Here is a 17,285-nt window from a genome sequence, read left to right as displayed (position 1 = left end):
GATATTATATAAAATAATTTTAAATATTAAATATGTCTACGTATAATGATAAAACGACTTTCTCATTATAATTATGAAAGTTTTTGTTTATGATTCATAGATGATGCCATGATACATTAAATTTTTCAAATACAATTTGCATGATTCTAAGTAAAAATACTTGTTTGTGCCAAGTCTACTGCCTTTTTGAGTTTTAAAAATTGATTTTTCAAGACAAGTCAGTCCTGACGTTTGTAGCTCAAGTGAATGAATTCAAAAATTTGTTAACTTGTGACATGATATTTGTTTGGCTTGTTGCATCATTTGTGATTATCATTTAGTGATAAATATGATGGAATTGAAGCATTTATGAAACATGCCAATTGCGAGAAACATGAAAAAAGAAGTGCATCTTCTCATTTACCTTCAGTCATCATGTCTGCTGACAAATCAGTTTCTAAAGATGGCAACCCTAAATATAGTTCTTTGAGTAAAAGGAAATTAATAGCTGTAATTTCTTTAAGGGCATGTTGCAATATAAACTTTATCTGAAATAAGATTACACATTAGTTTTGTAGTACACAATAAAAGCATGCTTATCCACATGGAGAGTTTTTGGGTTTCTTTTGAAAGATTGATTCTGAATTTCCTAATTGTTTTCCATTCTTAAGCTTGATGTTTATTAATTAATGAATGTACAGTGCTCGAAATGTAAATCGTTAATTTTTCTAAACTAAAATAAACTTTAAAATGTATTCAAAATAATCTGAATCCGGAGAAATTTTGGTGTCATTCCATCATTAATTATAATTTAAAGGTTGCAAAAATATAAATTTTAAATGAAACTTTTTCCTAGATAGTTGAATATTAATGTTGCAATATTTTAGATTGAAAAACCAACTACCAGTGGATTGTCTCATAACACACGTGATCAATGGGAAATTGACAGAAATTCTCTTAAGTTTGTTCGTAAATTGGGACAAGGACAGTTTGGTGAAGTTTGGGAAGGTTTATGGAACAATACAACACCTGTAGCTATCAAGACACTCAAAACAGGTAATTTAAGAAGCTAATTTCTTTTGTGAAAAATTTTAAATTTAAATAGCAATGCAAAAATGTGAGTGTTCTTAGAAATTTTATTTTATAATCTGGAAATTGTTTTATCTCAGGTACAATGGATCCTAAGGACTTTTTAGCTGAAGCACAAATTATGAAAAAATTGAGACATTCCAAATTGGTTCAATTATATGCTGTATGCACATTAGAAGAACCTATATACATAATAACTGAACTAATGAAAAATGGCAGTCTGTTGGAGTATTTACAAGGTAAATGTATTGAATTTTTTTAATTGAAAAATTGGTAAAAATTTAAATTAATTTGACAAATTTTGGTAACTGATTAAATCTAAAATAAAAAGTTATTGGTTTCTCTTAACAATACTGCAAAATTATTATTATCTGCATTTATTTTGAATGTAGTTTCTATAATGATAATTGTACAAAATTTTAAAACTTCCAATTTTTTGGAGAGGCATTTGTTGTTTTTATGATCCTAAAGTAAGTTTCAGATGACTTTGTTTATATAGAATTTATATATATTTTGTTTTTGTTTTAATTGTAGCAATAACATAATTTTAAACTGAAATGATTATTTTAATTTCAAAATATTAGTTTAAAGTAGGTTATCAATAATAGTGTATTGGATAGTGTATGATACCGCTGACATCTGTGCATTGACTTTTACTCTGAAAACTAGACTGTTTCTCAAGAATGGAAGTTAAAGAAATTTATGTTGAAATATTTATAAGATTCTGAATCAGTTCATTTTGATGATCAAGATTTAAATTTTAACTAATTTTTATATTAAATATTAATAATTAAAATACTTAAATAAATTTTTGTATTTTTTTTAATGCTGTTGTCAAAAAAGTTCTTTTTAAACAATTGAAATTATAATGATAATTTCGTCATGATATTAATATTTTATTTAAGCTACATTGAATAAATTATCAATTAAATTAAATTAAATGATTAGTCAGATAAAATGTACTCTTTTTAAATGTGAACAAATTTGAAAAAGTAAGAAAAGAATGCCACTAAAGAGAAATACAAATGCTAAGAAGATCGACCAAATAAAAAGATCTGATTTCTGTAAATGTTTTTCAGGATCCAAAAAGTTTTAAATCATTAATTTGAATGAGAACATCTATATATTTTCATTTAGCATTTTGGAGGAATTTAAAAGCTAGAACAGTTTTCTTTTTTTTATCAAGACAAAAATTTTGATTTAAAACATTCCCATGTAAAATATCAGTTTTTAAAAGTAAATATCATTATTTTTGTAAAATAACATTTGTAACAGTAATATAGAGCAAAAGAATAAAAATGAAGTAAAATAAAAAGTAGTAATAAAAAATAAAATATAAGCAAAAATAAGATAAAATAAAAATAAACATAAATTCAAGCATTTTATATGATATTCAGGGCTGTGGAGTCGGAGTCGTGGAGTTTTGATGTTTTAGCCGGAGTCGGAGTCTTCAAAAAATCCGCTGACTCCGACTCCTTTTTACTTACCAACTTGTTATGTATATAAAACGGAAAAGTATTGGAATCGTGTCAAATTTGACCCTCCAAGTTTTTTTTTGCAAATCCACAAGTTTGGAGACCTCTCGAACCCCCTGAAAAAAGTCAATAAAGGGGAAAAATTTGCGCGCGCGTGTGTGTTGGCGTCTAATTTGTTTAATTTCTTTATTTTCTGTTCTGAGATATCAAACAATATCTCAGAACGGGTAAAGTTTAAGAAACGAAATGTGGCACTGTGGCTTGCGTATAAAGGGGCATTAATACTATTAAATTTTGGTTATTAATTAAAGGTCGACAGGGTGAAGACATAAAAGTGGCCATGTGTCATATCTCTTAATGAATATTTTACTTGTTTTTAGCGTTCAAAATTTAAAAAAATAAAATAAAACTCGTCTTTACCCTCAAAGTAAGCTTTTTTGTCATTTTATAATAGTACAGTAAAACCCGTTAAGATGTTGTCGCTTAAGATGTTAGAATGTATATGGGGACACGATTTAGTTCAACCACTTTGACTTAAATAACTAACTCCTGTGTTAAACCATCCAACTCGTATTCTGACCACTCTGACCACAGAAATTATTAGGCTTCAAACAGGATGAACAAAATCATGCCCCCCACACAGTCTAACATCCACACATATTGAAAAAAACCTCGAATCTTTTGTATATCTCAAAATTTCAAGGTGTCCCGAGTCCAAAAATGTAAAAATTTGGGAGGGGTCATTTTTTGACTGAGCGCTACACTTTTCCTCTGTTATACAGGCCTATAACAGCCGGAAAAGTAAAAACTATCGAATAAATATTTATATATTACTTAGAGAAGTCTTTTAGCTTTGGAATAAAAAGTTTCTATGCTCTATCTTTATTACAACTCTATTTATTGAATATTTTATTCTGATGATACGTGATGACATCAGAATTTCCGGGTCTCTTTCGGTAACAAGTCTGCTCCTAGTCGGAGTCGGATGGTAAGGAAAAGTCGGAGTTGGAGTCAGTAGATTTTTACACGACTCCACAGCCCTGGTGATATTATAAAGTCTTTAAGCTCAGTTTAAATCTTTAAGGGGTGATGAAAGTTCAGATTACCAAGGAATGAATAACATACCCTGATAATCCGAACTTTCCCAAAGAACTGTAGTTCCAAAAAATGTTAATTCAAATATAAAGCTTTAATTCCTATAATCTACTTAGCAGCTTTTTTCTCCTGATATTACATGGAGTTGACATATTCTGAAACTTGTTATCTAGCCAAATTAAGTCAGAAAGCCACCATGAAATTAATATGGAAGAAAGAACAACTTATTTTCTTGAACTAATGTAAATTGAATGAAGGGTGCCAACAAGCATTCACATAACTTGTCTCCTCTTAGACTCTTAGACTTCTTTAGCAAAGACTCTTGTCTTTGCTAAAGAAGTTTGTAATCTGGATGGACTACCTAGAAGCAAAAGATCTTAAAACTGGAAATCAGAAAAGAAAAACAGAGTTTAAACTTAGTGATTATCAAGCTAGATCAGACTGACACAATAAATGGGTTTAAATTTTAAATGATTTAATTGGAGACAGAAATAAGATAGATCTAGATATCTAAAGATAAAATGGATTTTTAAACATCGGATACCATCTGCTAATGTCTCTGAAAACTCCTTGAAGCTCAAGAAGGAATTATGGCTCCACAAAAAGTGTTTGAGCTACTCACCTGTGGCCACAAATATATAGCATCAGAAGGAGCAGATGCAAACATGATGAGGACATTAAATTAATTGATGAAATTAAATCTATGACCATACAAATAATTTGGGTCCTTACAAAATTATTCCTTTTTTAATAATTCAACTAGAGACAGATGGCTAACAACTTAAAAACTGATGAAATGACATTTAAAAAATACATACAATTCAATTGACGCCAACCTTTTCTTAGAGGATCCGATGCCAAAAACAAGCATTAAAATTCTTTACAATATCACTCAGGTAAAAATCAGTTGCATTTATATCCATCTGCAGACTGCTGGTGGAAAATTGGAACAGCTTCATAATTTGCATAATTTACATTAGTTACAAAGTTCCAAGGATAAATTTGTTGATTAAATTAAATCAACAAATTTATCCTTTGATTGTAACTAATGATAAGGACATGTTTGGAATTTGACAAAGCTTGTATGATGCTGGCAATGAGGTCCAACAGGCTACTAAATACACTCTATCAAATGAACTAAAGGAAGCTATACAAATAAAACTGTTACCTAGCAAATTCAGCTTTGACCAGGACACTTGGTGTCCTGGTTAAAAAAGAGAAAAAAAAATGGAGAGATGAGAACTAGATTATTACATTCTCAGACAAAGGGAACACACCAGCTATTACAAAAGGAACAGTAACTTTACAGCAGAGATGTTTGACTTTCCATGCAGTCTGATCTACAGCCTGTCCAATAACACCAAATTTTACATACTACAGAAAGCACATATAACATTAAAGTGGAATATACAAGATACCTATTACAGATAATAACAACAGTCTTTTTATCTGGATAGCACTTGCTGTAACCTTGCAACTAGATTAAAAACACAAGGAGGATTTAAAGAAAGGACATGTATTAATGGGCCTTTTGGTCCAACTAGCCAAAGATATATGACCAGCTAGCATGCTACCACCTGATAACAGGAAGCTGAGATCATCATATTGGATACAAGATTTCTTCCTATGAAAATGACTCTACAGCTTTTTATAGCAAAGGTACACACTCTACCTCTACTGAACAAATAAAGAGAAAGTAATGATGTGGACACATGGGTATAGTTATTTTCATCCTTTCACTTTTGTTTCATTATTATTAATCTTTATTTTATTTTTTTAGTTTATATTACTGTTACAAATGTTATTTTGCAAAATTGATGACTTTACCTTCAAAAAATCTGAAGCTGTTATGTAGATATTTGAAAACTTATAAAAACTGTTCCCACTTTTGAATTCCTCTAGAACACTCAACAGAAACATATATATTTTCTCATTCAAAGTTATGATTCAAACCTTTTTGGTCTGATGGGATAGAGAAGTCCTGAAAAACATTTATAGGAGTCAAACTTGTCATTAATTACTAATTTTTCTTTCAGTTAATTTTATCATCAATGAATTTCTTGTACCTTAAAATATGTGATTCTAATTTTTATATGAAAATTAAACATACCATATTTATGAATTTTTAATATGAACTAATATAATTTAGAATTAATCTTTAGTGATCAAAAACTTTTAATTGAATTTTTATAATAATTACTAAGTTTAGAAATGAAACCAAAGTGAAGTATGCTTTTAGTTAGGATTTCCAGTTCTAACACTACCATTTATCAAATTTGTTTTAGAAAAGACGTTTCTAAAACACTTTCTACATTGCATTCTTAATAAAACATTCTTCATCATTTTTGAAATGAGCTTCTTGCCAAGTACTGTATTTGAATTCTAGTGGTGTTTAGGATACACTTTCAGATTGGATGTGTTTGCTGTGGTGCAAGAGTCTGTTTATCTGACTTCTCTCCAAACAACCAAAAGAAATTTATGACTTTACAATGATTCACATAATAATTGAATTATTATTTATTTTCTAACTTATGGTTTTTATGATTAATATGAAATAAATTCTTACAGTATAATTTTAATATAATTTGTGATACATATTAATATAAGTTATGTATATTAGATAAATGTTTTCATTTTAATCTTGGAAATGGTTTCATTTTCAGGCAGGGGTCGTTCTTTAAAATTAGCTCAGCTGATCGACATGTCAGCTCAGATTGCAGCAGGAATGGCTTACCTTGAATCACAGAACTACATTCATAGAGATTTAGCTGCAAGAAATATTCTTGTTGGAGATAATAATATTGTTAAAATTGCTGACTTTGGATTAGCTAGACTTATTAAGGTAAATATTTATTATTAATTTTTTTTGATAAATATGAACAATTGATGTAATACTAACTGTTAATTCAGTTTGTGACACTTGTTGAAATACTTTTTAGAAACAAAAACAAATGATTTATCAGTTTAAATAAGTAATATATTGATTAAATTTGCATAATTTTGATATAAATTTTTTTTTTAAACGTTTTGAATTTTCAGTAAAATATACAGGAATATATATGATGCAAACTTTTTTATATTAAAATCATGATAAATTAATTTACATTTCCAATTTATAAATAAAATAATCCAGCGAAAATTTAAAACTTAAAAATAAAAATTTATCTTCAAGTAAATAGTGGCTAGTGAATATAGTCATCAATGATTTAACAAAACAATGTATTGATACATTAAAATAAAATTTATAACAATTGTTTATGTAATTCTTAAAATAAAAAGAATTACATAAAAAATTGTTATTTGTATAAATAGAATATCTTGAAATTTATTATATATTTGCTTATATTTTTATTATATTATATCGTGAGATACTTCCTGAATTCAAAAATTTGAAATGGAATATTTAATAGGCATGTTAGCTAACATTGTGGATGAGCAATTGTAAAGCAAGCTAACCTGGCCTACAATTATTTGTATCATCTTTTAAACATTAGTCATTACTCCAAAGAAATTAATGTTAAAAATACTGGTAGAAGAAAATACAGTGCAATCTTGGTAATCTGTCCATTCACTAATTTGATACATCCAGCAATTCAACACTAGTCAACTCTTGGGTATTATCATACTGTTGCCAACTTCCACTAGTTTAAATTCCAATTCCCACTATTTTTGAATAGCTTTTGACTAAATGTTGCATGATATCAGTCCTGAGCTTGAACACTCAAGTTCGGGCATGATATTAAAGATTGTTATGCTCAACATCTTAGGCTGATTAAAAAAGTACTCTATCTTATAACATGATACTGTATAAATATTGATATAAAAATCAATCCCCTGAAATTTCCTACTAAAAATACTGTATCTCCCACTAAATTTTCCTCAGTTGCTTTAATTTCCTAATAAATTTAAGTGGAATCCAGAATGAACTGGTGTAGAGAATTCAATCTTCTTCTGACAGTTAAGCATAAGTATAAGGACCTTGAATAAGTTCTCGCTGTTTTCCAACAGATGGCGTTACCAGAACCACATGTGTTTATTTTTAGATGGTGACGCATCTGTAAGGAAGTACAATAAGTGACTTTGAAATTCACTATACATCATTTCACCGAAGTGTAAACAACTTATTTTTTCATTGTGTTAAACATGTCTAGTTTCGTGCCAAAAAAAGAGTATTTGCGGGGAATTTTATTGCACTATTTTATTAAAAAAAAATCTGCAGCAGAAGCACACAGAATTCTTGTTGAGACTTACGGCGACCATGCTCTGTCGGAAACAACATACAGAGATTGGTTTAGATGCTTCAAAAATAATGATTTTGATGTTGAAGATAAAGAACGATCTGGTGCACCAAAACAGTTTGAAGACAAGGAATTAGAGGCATTACTTCATGAAGACTCATGTCAGACGCTAGCTGAACTTGCAGAATCATTAGGAGTTGATCACACAACAGTTTCGAAACGTTTAAAAGGATTAGGAATGATTCAAAAGCAAGGACATTGGGTGCCGTACGAGTTGAAGCCGAGAGATGTCGAACGCCGTCTTTTCACATGTGAACAGCTGCTTCAACGGCAGAAAAGGAAAGGTTTTCTGCATCGTATCGTGACGGGTGACGAAAAATGGATACACTACGATAACCCTAAGCGTAGAAAATCGTGGGGTAAGCCCGGTCATGCATCAACATCGTCAGCAAGGCCGAATATCCATGGTTTGAAGCTTCTGCTCTGCATTTGGTGGGATCAGCTAGGTGTAGTTTATTACGAGCTGCTCAAACCAAATGAAACTATCACGGGAGATCGCTATCGACTACAATTGATGCGTTTGAGCCAAGCATTGAAGGAAAAACGGCCGCTATATGAGCAGAGACACAACAAAGTGATTTTGCAACATGACAATGCTCAGCCACATGTTGCACAACCGGTGAAAACGTACTTGGAAACGCTTAAATGGGAAGTCCTACCCCACCCGCCATATTCACCAGACATCACCCCTTCCGATTATCACTTGTTCCGATCGATGTCACATGGCCTGGCTGAGCAGCACTTTCGTTCTTATGAAGATGCCAAAAAATGGGTTGATTCTTGGATAGCCTCAAAAAACGTGTCGTTTTTCCGACATGGAATTCAAATGCTGCCAGAACGATGGGAGAAAGTAGTGGCTAGTGATGGACAATACTTTCAGTGACATGTTTATTACGACTTTTTTTAAATAAAGTGTTAATTTTCACAAAAAAACAGCGAGAACTTATTCAAGGTCCTTATATTACCTTACCTTATTCATCTTCATTAAGACAGAATTCTTACTAGGTCTAGTTTTGATATGGTCCTGAACTTGTTTCTAACTCCTTCCAAACTCTGCCCACTTCAGGAGTTCTAAGTAAGTTCAGTTAACATACTTTTTTCATATGTTAAGAGTTGTGTGATGCCATCTTTCTGTTTCATGATTACTGTTGGCACCATTTATTTGAAAGATGGCTATCCATATTGATAAATATATGATTTTTTATGATTATGATTATTATTAATTCATTGTAACTAATTTTATCATTTTATGTCTTCCACTATTTTAAGGATCACTGGCTGATTCAGGGCACATTAAAAGATATTGGGGAACAGTTCTTCACTCTGCACTTCTATCCAATTAGATTCTTTACTTTTTTTGTTACTGAACATGACCCTAATTTAAGCAAATTAAGATAATACTTTAATAAAGTTAAGTGTGCTAAGTTCAGATTCAGTGCTACAAAGTTAAAATTTGACTAGTTTACATATTAGTACTGTACTTTTCATTTTTTTGTTATGGATTTCATCAAATATGGGTTGACATTGTTCTTTTTACCTCCATTGAAGATTTTAATATTCTAACGTTTTCGGCCGTCTTTTAGAGGCCCTCTTCAGGATGAAACATTAAAAAACAGTTCTATCTTTTGAAGGATTCTAATNAGTTCAGATTCAGTGCTACAAAGTTAAAATTTGACTAGTTTACATATTAGTACTGTACTTTTCATTTTTTTGTTATGGATTTCATCAAATATGGGTTGACATTGTTCTTGTTACCTCCATTGAAGCAGGAATATACAATGTCAGCCCATATATGTTAAGAAAATTCTATTCAATATGGAATTTTCTTGACAGTTATTATTGTGTAAATGTACTAAATTTAAGAGCATCCTCAAAAGCAAGATGGAAACTGCTATCTCATGATGATGATGATGATGATAAAAAAAAACAAACATTGAAGAGTATAAGTCAAATTGTTCTGAAAATTAGTTTTTTGCAATGTTAGAAAATGCAGTTACATCAATTATTTTTATTAAAAGCCAAACCTTAAGTTATTGATATTAAATTTTATCCAGAGATAATGATGATGATAGTATTATTTTGCATAATTTTATTTATTAAATTTAAAATTTTATTTTTATTCAAATATTACATAAGATTTTAATTTTTAAAATGATAAATACTTACTTATTAATACACAACTTTGATTTATTAATAATGTAAAAGCCATCGTGTGTGTGTGTGTGTGTGTGAATTCCTTAAAACTCCTGCAATATAAACATCTACCGAGAAACTCTATGCTTAGCAAATAGACACCCATGATTGCTGTAAATAATTGTGCTATAATTTGTATGATTTAGAAGTATTAATTATGAATTACAAATAAATTTGACACTAAATGGCAGCTAATGCCTCCTCCTAGTGCCAAATTTATTTGTAATTCATAATTAATATTTCCAAATTGCCTGATTATTTACGGCAATCATGGGTGACTAACTCCTGCAATTTTTGTCTAATCCAGATAAAACTTTGGTATGTTTCGATGGAAAGTATAGGCTACTTATTTTGCAGAAATATTAGCAATAGCATAAACATTTTATCAATTTTGGATTGGTGATCACACTTACATTGCAGTGACATCAGTGACCTCATTTAGTTTGTGCTTGACAACAGAATTTCCCTTAAGTTGCATTTTAAAATATTTTGGCAACTGTCATATTTTAAACTTCATTAAATTTAAGTTTTAAAAAAAGATAGCTGCATCATGTCATCTCAACAAATTTTTTAAAAAGTCTTTCCATAGTGACCACATGATGTTCTATTATCCAATCAGAAGTAACAATCAAATGTGCCTATAATTTAAAATGTATTATTGCACTTTAATTATGTTTTGATGGACAGTATAAGCTTGAATTTATGGAAATATTAGTTACTCTTCTTGAACTTCTTGAAATCTATATGCTTCTCAATTCTTCAATCTCTATTTTCTCATATTATATGTCTGTCAACTAGCTTCTTATCCTCTTTTTATTAGTTAGATCTCACTTATTCAATTAGATATAAAAATAGAAAAAAATGGCAAGAGTCACCAGTACTGTTTAATGTAAAACTTTGACATTAAAATTCTCTACGCATTAAAAGTTTTTTTAAAAAGGTTTAGGCTAATTATTGTAAATTATATTAATTACAATTTTTTAAAATATAAGTATAGAAGTATACTGTTTATTTAATAGTGGGTAATTGTCAACATTGAACCATAGTCTATAAATATATACAAAAATGTATGATTTTAGATATATAGTTTCAAGGATATTGTATTGTGTAAAACTCAGATAAGAAATCTAACTGAAGAGGGCACAGTAAAAAGTGCCAAAATGCATTTTAGGTGTCAGAGTTGAATGCTGTATATTATATTGGATAGTTTTACAATAAAATAATGGTCTTAAGTATCTTTGTGATTACCCCTAAAATAGTTGGATTATAACAGTAATTGAGAACTAACTCTGTTTTCTCATAGAAAGTAGTCTGTCATACTTGAAAGGAGAATTTCTAGTGCATATATGTATATATATTTAATATAATTCTTAATTTTTTTTAATCAGGAAGATGAATATGAGGCTAGAGTTGGTGCTCGCTTCCCAATCAAATGGACTGCACCAGAAGCTGCAAATTACAGTAAATTTTCTATAAAATCTGATGTATGGTCATTTGGTATCCTCCTAACAGAACTTGTCACATATGGCAGAATACCATATCCAGGTAATATTTTATTTTAACTAATTTTTTTATTTGATTTATTGAGAAAATTTCTAATACTTAAGCAAATTTCAGTTTGTTTTGAATATTATGTACTAATGAATGCCTAGTGTGCATTGACTTAGAAGCACTTCGGCACCTTGTAGAATCCATTGAATCCATGCCAAATCAAGTAAATGATGTAATTTGAGCTAAAGGTGGTCCAATGAAATATTAAACCTGCTGTTTCTAATTCATTGGCCAGTGAATGTATTTCTTGGTATGATGAAACTTCATTCTAGTTTTATAAAATATGAATCACTTCACTGAGATGATTTCAAAGGATTTCCTTGGAAATGTATTCTCTGCTCGTCTCAGTAAATCAAGTTGCCATTGGCTGGGCCCATCTAACAAGTTGACTGTGATCGTGGCATTAGTTTTAGTCAACTGCAGATAATAAGACATGTTAAATGTGAAAAAATGTTTAATTTCCATGTTACTATTCATTTATTTTCCATGCAAATTTTAAAAATGATTTCTATGTTTCTGATTTCAGCACACTAAACAAAAAATGAGGAAGAAGAATGAGCTCTTTGTACAGACAGCTGTAGCTAGATTGTTATTTTAGAAATAGTTATTATTAAGAATATAACACAGCAATCTATGCAAAATAAGTTTTTAGCTCTTTTTTGAGACATACTCATTTCCATTCATTGTGAAAATATATATTTTTCTGTAACAAGAAAGTTATTAAATTAAACAGTGTCATTTAATTAATTAATTAATTAATTTAAGAATAACATTCCAAATGGTAATGTTTATATTTATTTATTGGGCTACAATTTGAAAAAAATTAGACCCATAAATTTCCACTGTTGTCTGTCTTACTGTCTGTTCTTCCTTAATCTCAAGAACAGAGTTAGATAGATGAATGTCAAGAGTACCTGAAATTTAATGAAAACTGTACAGGTTTTGATACAAAATTATGAAAATTAAAATTTGTATGTTCAGTTCTTAATTTTTTTGAATAGTTACATGAGTAAAAATTACATTTGTTTTCAAGATGTTTGAGCATTTTTACAGTGAAATAAATAATTATAATAAGGGCAGGATTATCAAACAATAAAAGTTTAACAGTTTTTCTTTATACAAATGTTCTTGTTAAATCTTGGAGTTACTCCATCTTTTCAGATGTTTCATTTTGTTTTAAATTATTTTAAAAATTAGCAAAAAGAAAAACAGAAAATCCTTTCTTTCAAATGCTTCTTCATAATTATTTGTTAAGCATTTCCTCTTCTGTGAAGTATAATTCCAAAAATCTTTGGACATGTTTCAAATTGTAGTGGTGATCAGCATACGTGCAAGACTGAACCAAATACTAACTTGATTTACATGAAATGATACTGTTTATCTTGAGGGTTATAATTATATAAAATTGCATGTAATAGCAAAAAAACAAAACTATTAATTCAGACATGATGATAATACTAATTTGTCTTAGTTGTTACTAATTATGTTGAACCAAAATTGAAAAAATTTTTCTCTGGAAAATAAAAAATATGAAAGTTCCTTTAGACTTCCTTTGAAATTCTTCAGCCCAAGAAAAGTAATTTCAAAAGCTTTTATTTCATCCATCCAATAGTTCTGAATTTACTATTTATCAACATTCATACAAAGGAATAGAAATTTGTCTACTGAAACAGTCCAAATCAATGTGACAGTTATACAGGATACATTCCAAGGTCTCAAAATACTGGTAGAAATCTCTCCTGAATCTTCTTGTGCCACTGTTAATTATCTGTGGTTATTCTATCCAATCAAGATGTTCTTACAAGTAATATTAGATTCCTTTTCAGCAACTTCACCAAAGTGTATGAAATGACAGATTCCTTACTAGTCAGATTCTTACATTTATCTGACTGTTGCAAATGAAATCAAACATATTGAATATCTGACTCCTATATTTCAGTCTTTTAATAAAGAAATTATGAAATAAATCTTTAATTTCTAAATTATTTTTTAAAGTTAGGGTTAGTTTAGAACTAAGTTTTTTTTAAATTAATGTCCTTACACAAATTATAATGCAATGTTTGTACACATACAGATATTAGTTTCTGTTAATCAGATATTAAATTTGACTCCTGGTTTGATTGCCAGTTTCATTTGACAGATTTTAATAGGTTTTATTATTTAGGGAGAGTGGTTTATGAAGGTCTGTAGCATTGTTCTTTATTAAAATACATCATTTAAATGTCAAGTTGATGATGTGTATTTAATGGCCAGTAATTTATTACATCAAGTAATGTGTAATAAATTACTAGTCATTAAATAAACATTGGGTCATGGGGGAAAAAAACATTGATATGAATTAAATTAAGTTAAAATTACTAATAAACGATATATTTAATTTAATTGAAAATAATTATTTCTTGTTTGTAATTAATGTTGTAACTTAGTCTTTTGTGACTGTAGTTAATTATTTTTAAGCAGAATTTGGTTCTTGTAATGTATTTTCTTAACATCTATGATCTTTAAGATGTTTGTTAAAAAATCTAATAATCAGTAAGTCTTGAAGATTACATTATTCTCAAGTAGGAAATGTCCATTAAAAATACAAACACTTTTGATTATGTTTGTAATTGAATTCATCATTTATGAGATTACAAATAAATGCAGCAATAGATAATTTCTCAGGTAGTGAAAAATTGATTATATAGCTGTTAAAATAATCAAAAGTTACAGGTAAATTGAATATTTTTCTATAACTTGTTGCTCTTGCTTGATTCAATCCACAGCTAATCTTGTTCTACAAAGAAGCAAAGATTTTGTATTTTTTGTTTTACTGCAGCTTTTCACATAAGGTAGAGGAAAAATACAGCCATTGATTATACACTTGTTATATTTAATTATGATAATTTAGAATTTTTATTAAATTTGGTAGTGTGTGGAAAATCACAAGACTTAATATTCTCACTTATTGTAGGTGTAGGTGAATTACCATGTGGGGAAGAGACACAAAGATGCAATTTAACAATAAGTTTATATACACGACATAGATATAATTATATATATATATAAAATTGTATAAGTTCACAAGATGCAATTTCACGTGCACTTAAGATCTCACTGTTACAATACTATAGACAGATAGTTCAACACTCCGTAATTCAATTCGTCACAAGAACAAAGGAACCACAGTACAGAAGAATATTTCACAATGTATGACAATGTTTTTGTATATATATTCAGTGACACACATCACTTAATTAATGAATTAAAGGGAACTAAATATTATATGAAACCCACGTATAAATCTGAGACATAAAAATTGTTGATGGATCTTGATTCCGATTTGTACCTCACATACCTGAAAAACTGTCCTCGTAAAATGAATGCTGCACTACTACGTACCATTCACTGGTCTCAAGAAGAGCAAAAGAAAGAAAAAAAGCCCCATAGCCAGTTGACATCGCTTTAAATACCCCTTCTGTGCACTCAACAGGTTGCCAACCTTTTTTCCCCACTGCAGAAAAATAGCAAAATATATATATATATAAGACAGAAAGCTGCAACCACACAAGTGTATAGTATTTACACAAGAATAGTGGTGTATCCATAAGTCATTATAAATAAGTATGCTTAGAATTTTTTCACAGTAGATCTAAACACAATATTAATAAATGCAACTATTTTTAGCTCACAAGAGATATACCACATTTCTGTTTGTCCCCAAATATATCATTATAACAGATGCTTGGTTTTGAAACTTCTCTGGAGTAGACTGCTCTTTATTTTCTATGCAAAATAAGTTTTTAGCTCTTTTTTCAGACATACTCATTTCCATTCATTGTGAAAATATATATTTTTCTGTAACAAGAAAGTTATTAAATTAAACATTGTCATTTAATTAATTAATTTGAGCTAAAGGTGGTCCAATGAAATATTAAACCTGCTGTTTCTAATTCATTGGCCAGTGAATGTATTTCTTGGTATGATGAAACTTCATTCTAGTTTTATAAAATAATGTGGAAATAATGACATTAAAAAAATGTTGTTCAGAAAGAGATGGATGAAATATAGCAGACAACAGTTGAATAATCTAATAACAATTAGGGGCCAATTTCCATAGTCCTGAAAGGAATTTCTATGGAAATTGGCCCTGTTTGAGTGTTCCATGTAGACGGCCTAGTTGGTCAAGTGCTATCTCATGACCAACTACCTGTTTAGTAGTTTTTATCCAAAATCTGTTCCAATCAAGTTCCTAAATTAAAAATTACATTTTTTAGTTTTAAAATTTTTGTGTAGTAGTAAAGACTTGAGTAAAGATTATACGAAGTTTTGTGTGTAGAAACTGATAACTAGAAATAAAGTTACAACTAACAGTATGATAACCACTAAGAAACCTTTGTGCTTGAGTATGTTTTGATATTATTGATATAAACAAGATCTAATAACATTTCTACACTATAGTTGAAAAAATAAATATGTAAATGCAAAAATAAATTAAATACTTGACTGTTCTCCAGGCTATGTTTTCACTGGTTTTTTTTTCTTTTCTAAATTATTTTGGTGGAATTTTTGACTAAATAATTATTCTAAATTCTTACCTTTTATAGATCTTTTATTTATTTATAATGAATAATTTATATATGAATATTCTTTGCAGATTTTTGAAATTTGAATAAAAGAATTAATTTTATTTTAAATATTTTTGTTTACTTAGGAATGACAAATGCTGAAGTTCTTCATCAAGTAGAACATGGATATCGAATGCCATGTCCACCAGGTTGTCCACCTGCTCTGTACGAGATCATGCTGGAATGCTGGCATAAAGATCCCATGAAGAGGCCAACATTTGAAACTCTGCAATGGAAATTGGAAGACTTTTTTACCTTAGAAGGATCTGAATATAAAGAAGCATCAATTGCATATTAATAATTAATTTCAGATAATGTTAAATATAAAAAAAAAACAAGATGTTTATCAGTGTATGAATTTGGTACGTGAAAATCAAACATTTAATGTCACAAATACGAATGCTCAATTTGTTCTTCTGAAGTCGAAGATTTTGTTTATTCACTTCTGTATTTTTTGAATCTAGTAATTGTGTGTTTTTTTTTTTTGAAATTTCTTTCCAAAATTCATTTGCAATTTTTTTCTTATATATATATAAATTGTATTTTGTAATAATAACTTTTTTCTTATGCAGAGAAAGAGACTTTATTTTTTTATGTAAGATATTTTAATAATCATTCCTATTTTTAATGTTTTTTTATGAGGAATTTATTTAATTGTTCTTTTTCATATTGCTCGTTATTTTGTAGTATAATACATACGAGGAATTGTTGATAATTGTTAATGTGATTTTTGAAAACTAGAATACTGCCAGTATAAAAGAATTTTTTTATATATATAAAACAAGTTTGTCTTCTTCATTTTTTGACAAAGGCCCCGAATTTTCAGAAAGTGCATCTTTCTCTGGAAAAAAAAAAAAAACAGAAAATACAATCATGCTTTTTTAATTCCCTCGAGTACCTGATCTTCTGCATCTCTGTCTGCGTAAAATCTGTTATTTTGAATTTATATTTTACTTTATAACAATTCTTTATAGAATTTTTTTTGTATTTATACTGGA

General features: G+C 29.0%; 1 protein-coding gene across 1 annotated transcript in view; it reads left to right on the top strand.

Moving 5' to 3' along the window:
- Window positions 1-16,779, top strand: part of LOC111639312 (tyrosine-protein kinase Src42A-like) — a 59,376-nt gene extending 42,597 nt beyond the window's left edge. The window contains exons 4-8 of the mRNA XM_023385165.1: window positions 867-1,035; window positions 1,149-1,307; window positions 6,302-6,480; window positions 11,518-11,674; window positions 16,374-16,779. Of these exons, the coding sequence (XP_023240933.1) occupies window positions 867-1,035; window positions 1,149-1,307; window positions 6,302-6,480; window positions 11,518-11,674; window positions 16,374-16,585 (876 nt within the window). The 3' untranslated portion in view covers window positions 16,586-16,779. The remainder of the gene's footprint in view (window positions 1-866; window positions 1,036-1,148; window positions 1,308-6,301; window positions 6,481-11,517; window positions 11,675-16,373) is intronic.
- Window positions 16,780-17,285: the final 506 nt, after the last annotated feature.

The sequence above is a fragment of the Centruroides sculpturatus genome, unplaced genomic scaffold, assembly GCF_000671375.1.
Source record: "Centruroides sculpturatus isolate CEXI.00-Female unplaced genomic scaffold, Cexi_2.0 scaffold1174, whole genome shotgun sequence".
NCBI lineage: Eukaryota > Metazoa > Arthropoda > Arachnida > Scorpiones > Buthidae > Centruroides > Centruroides sculpturatus.
Note: the sequence above shows the minus strand (reverse complement) of the source record. Positions and strands in the feature narration are given on the sequence as shown.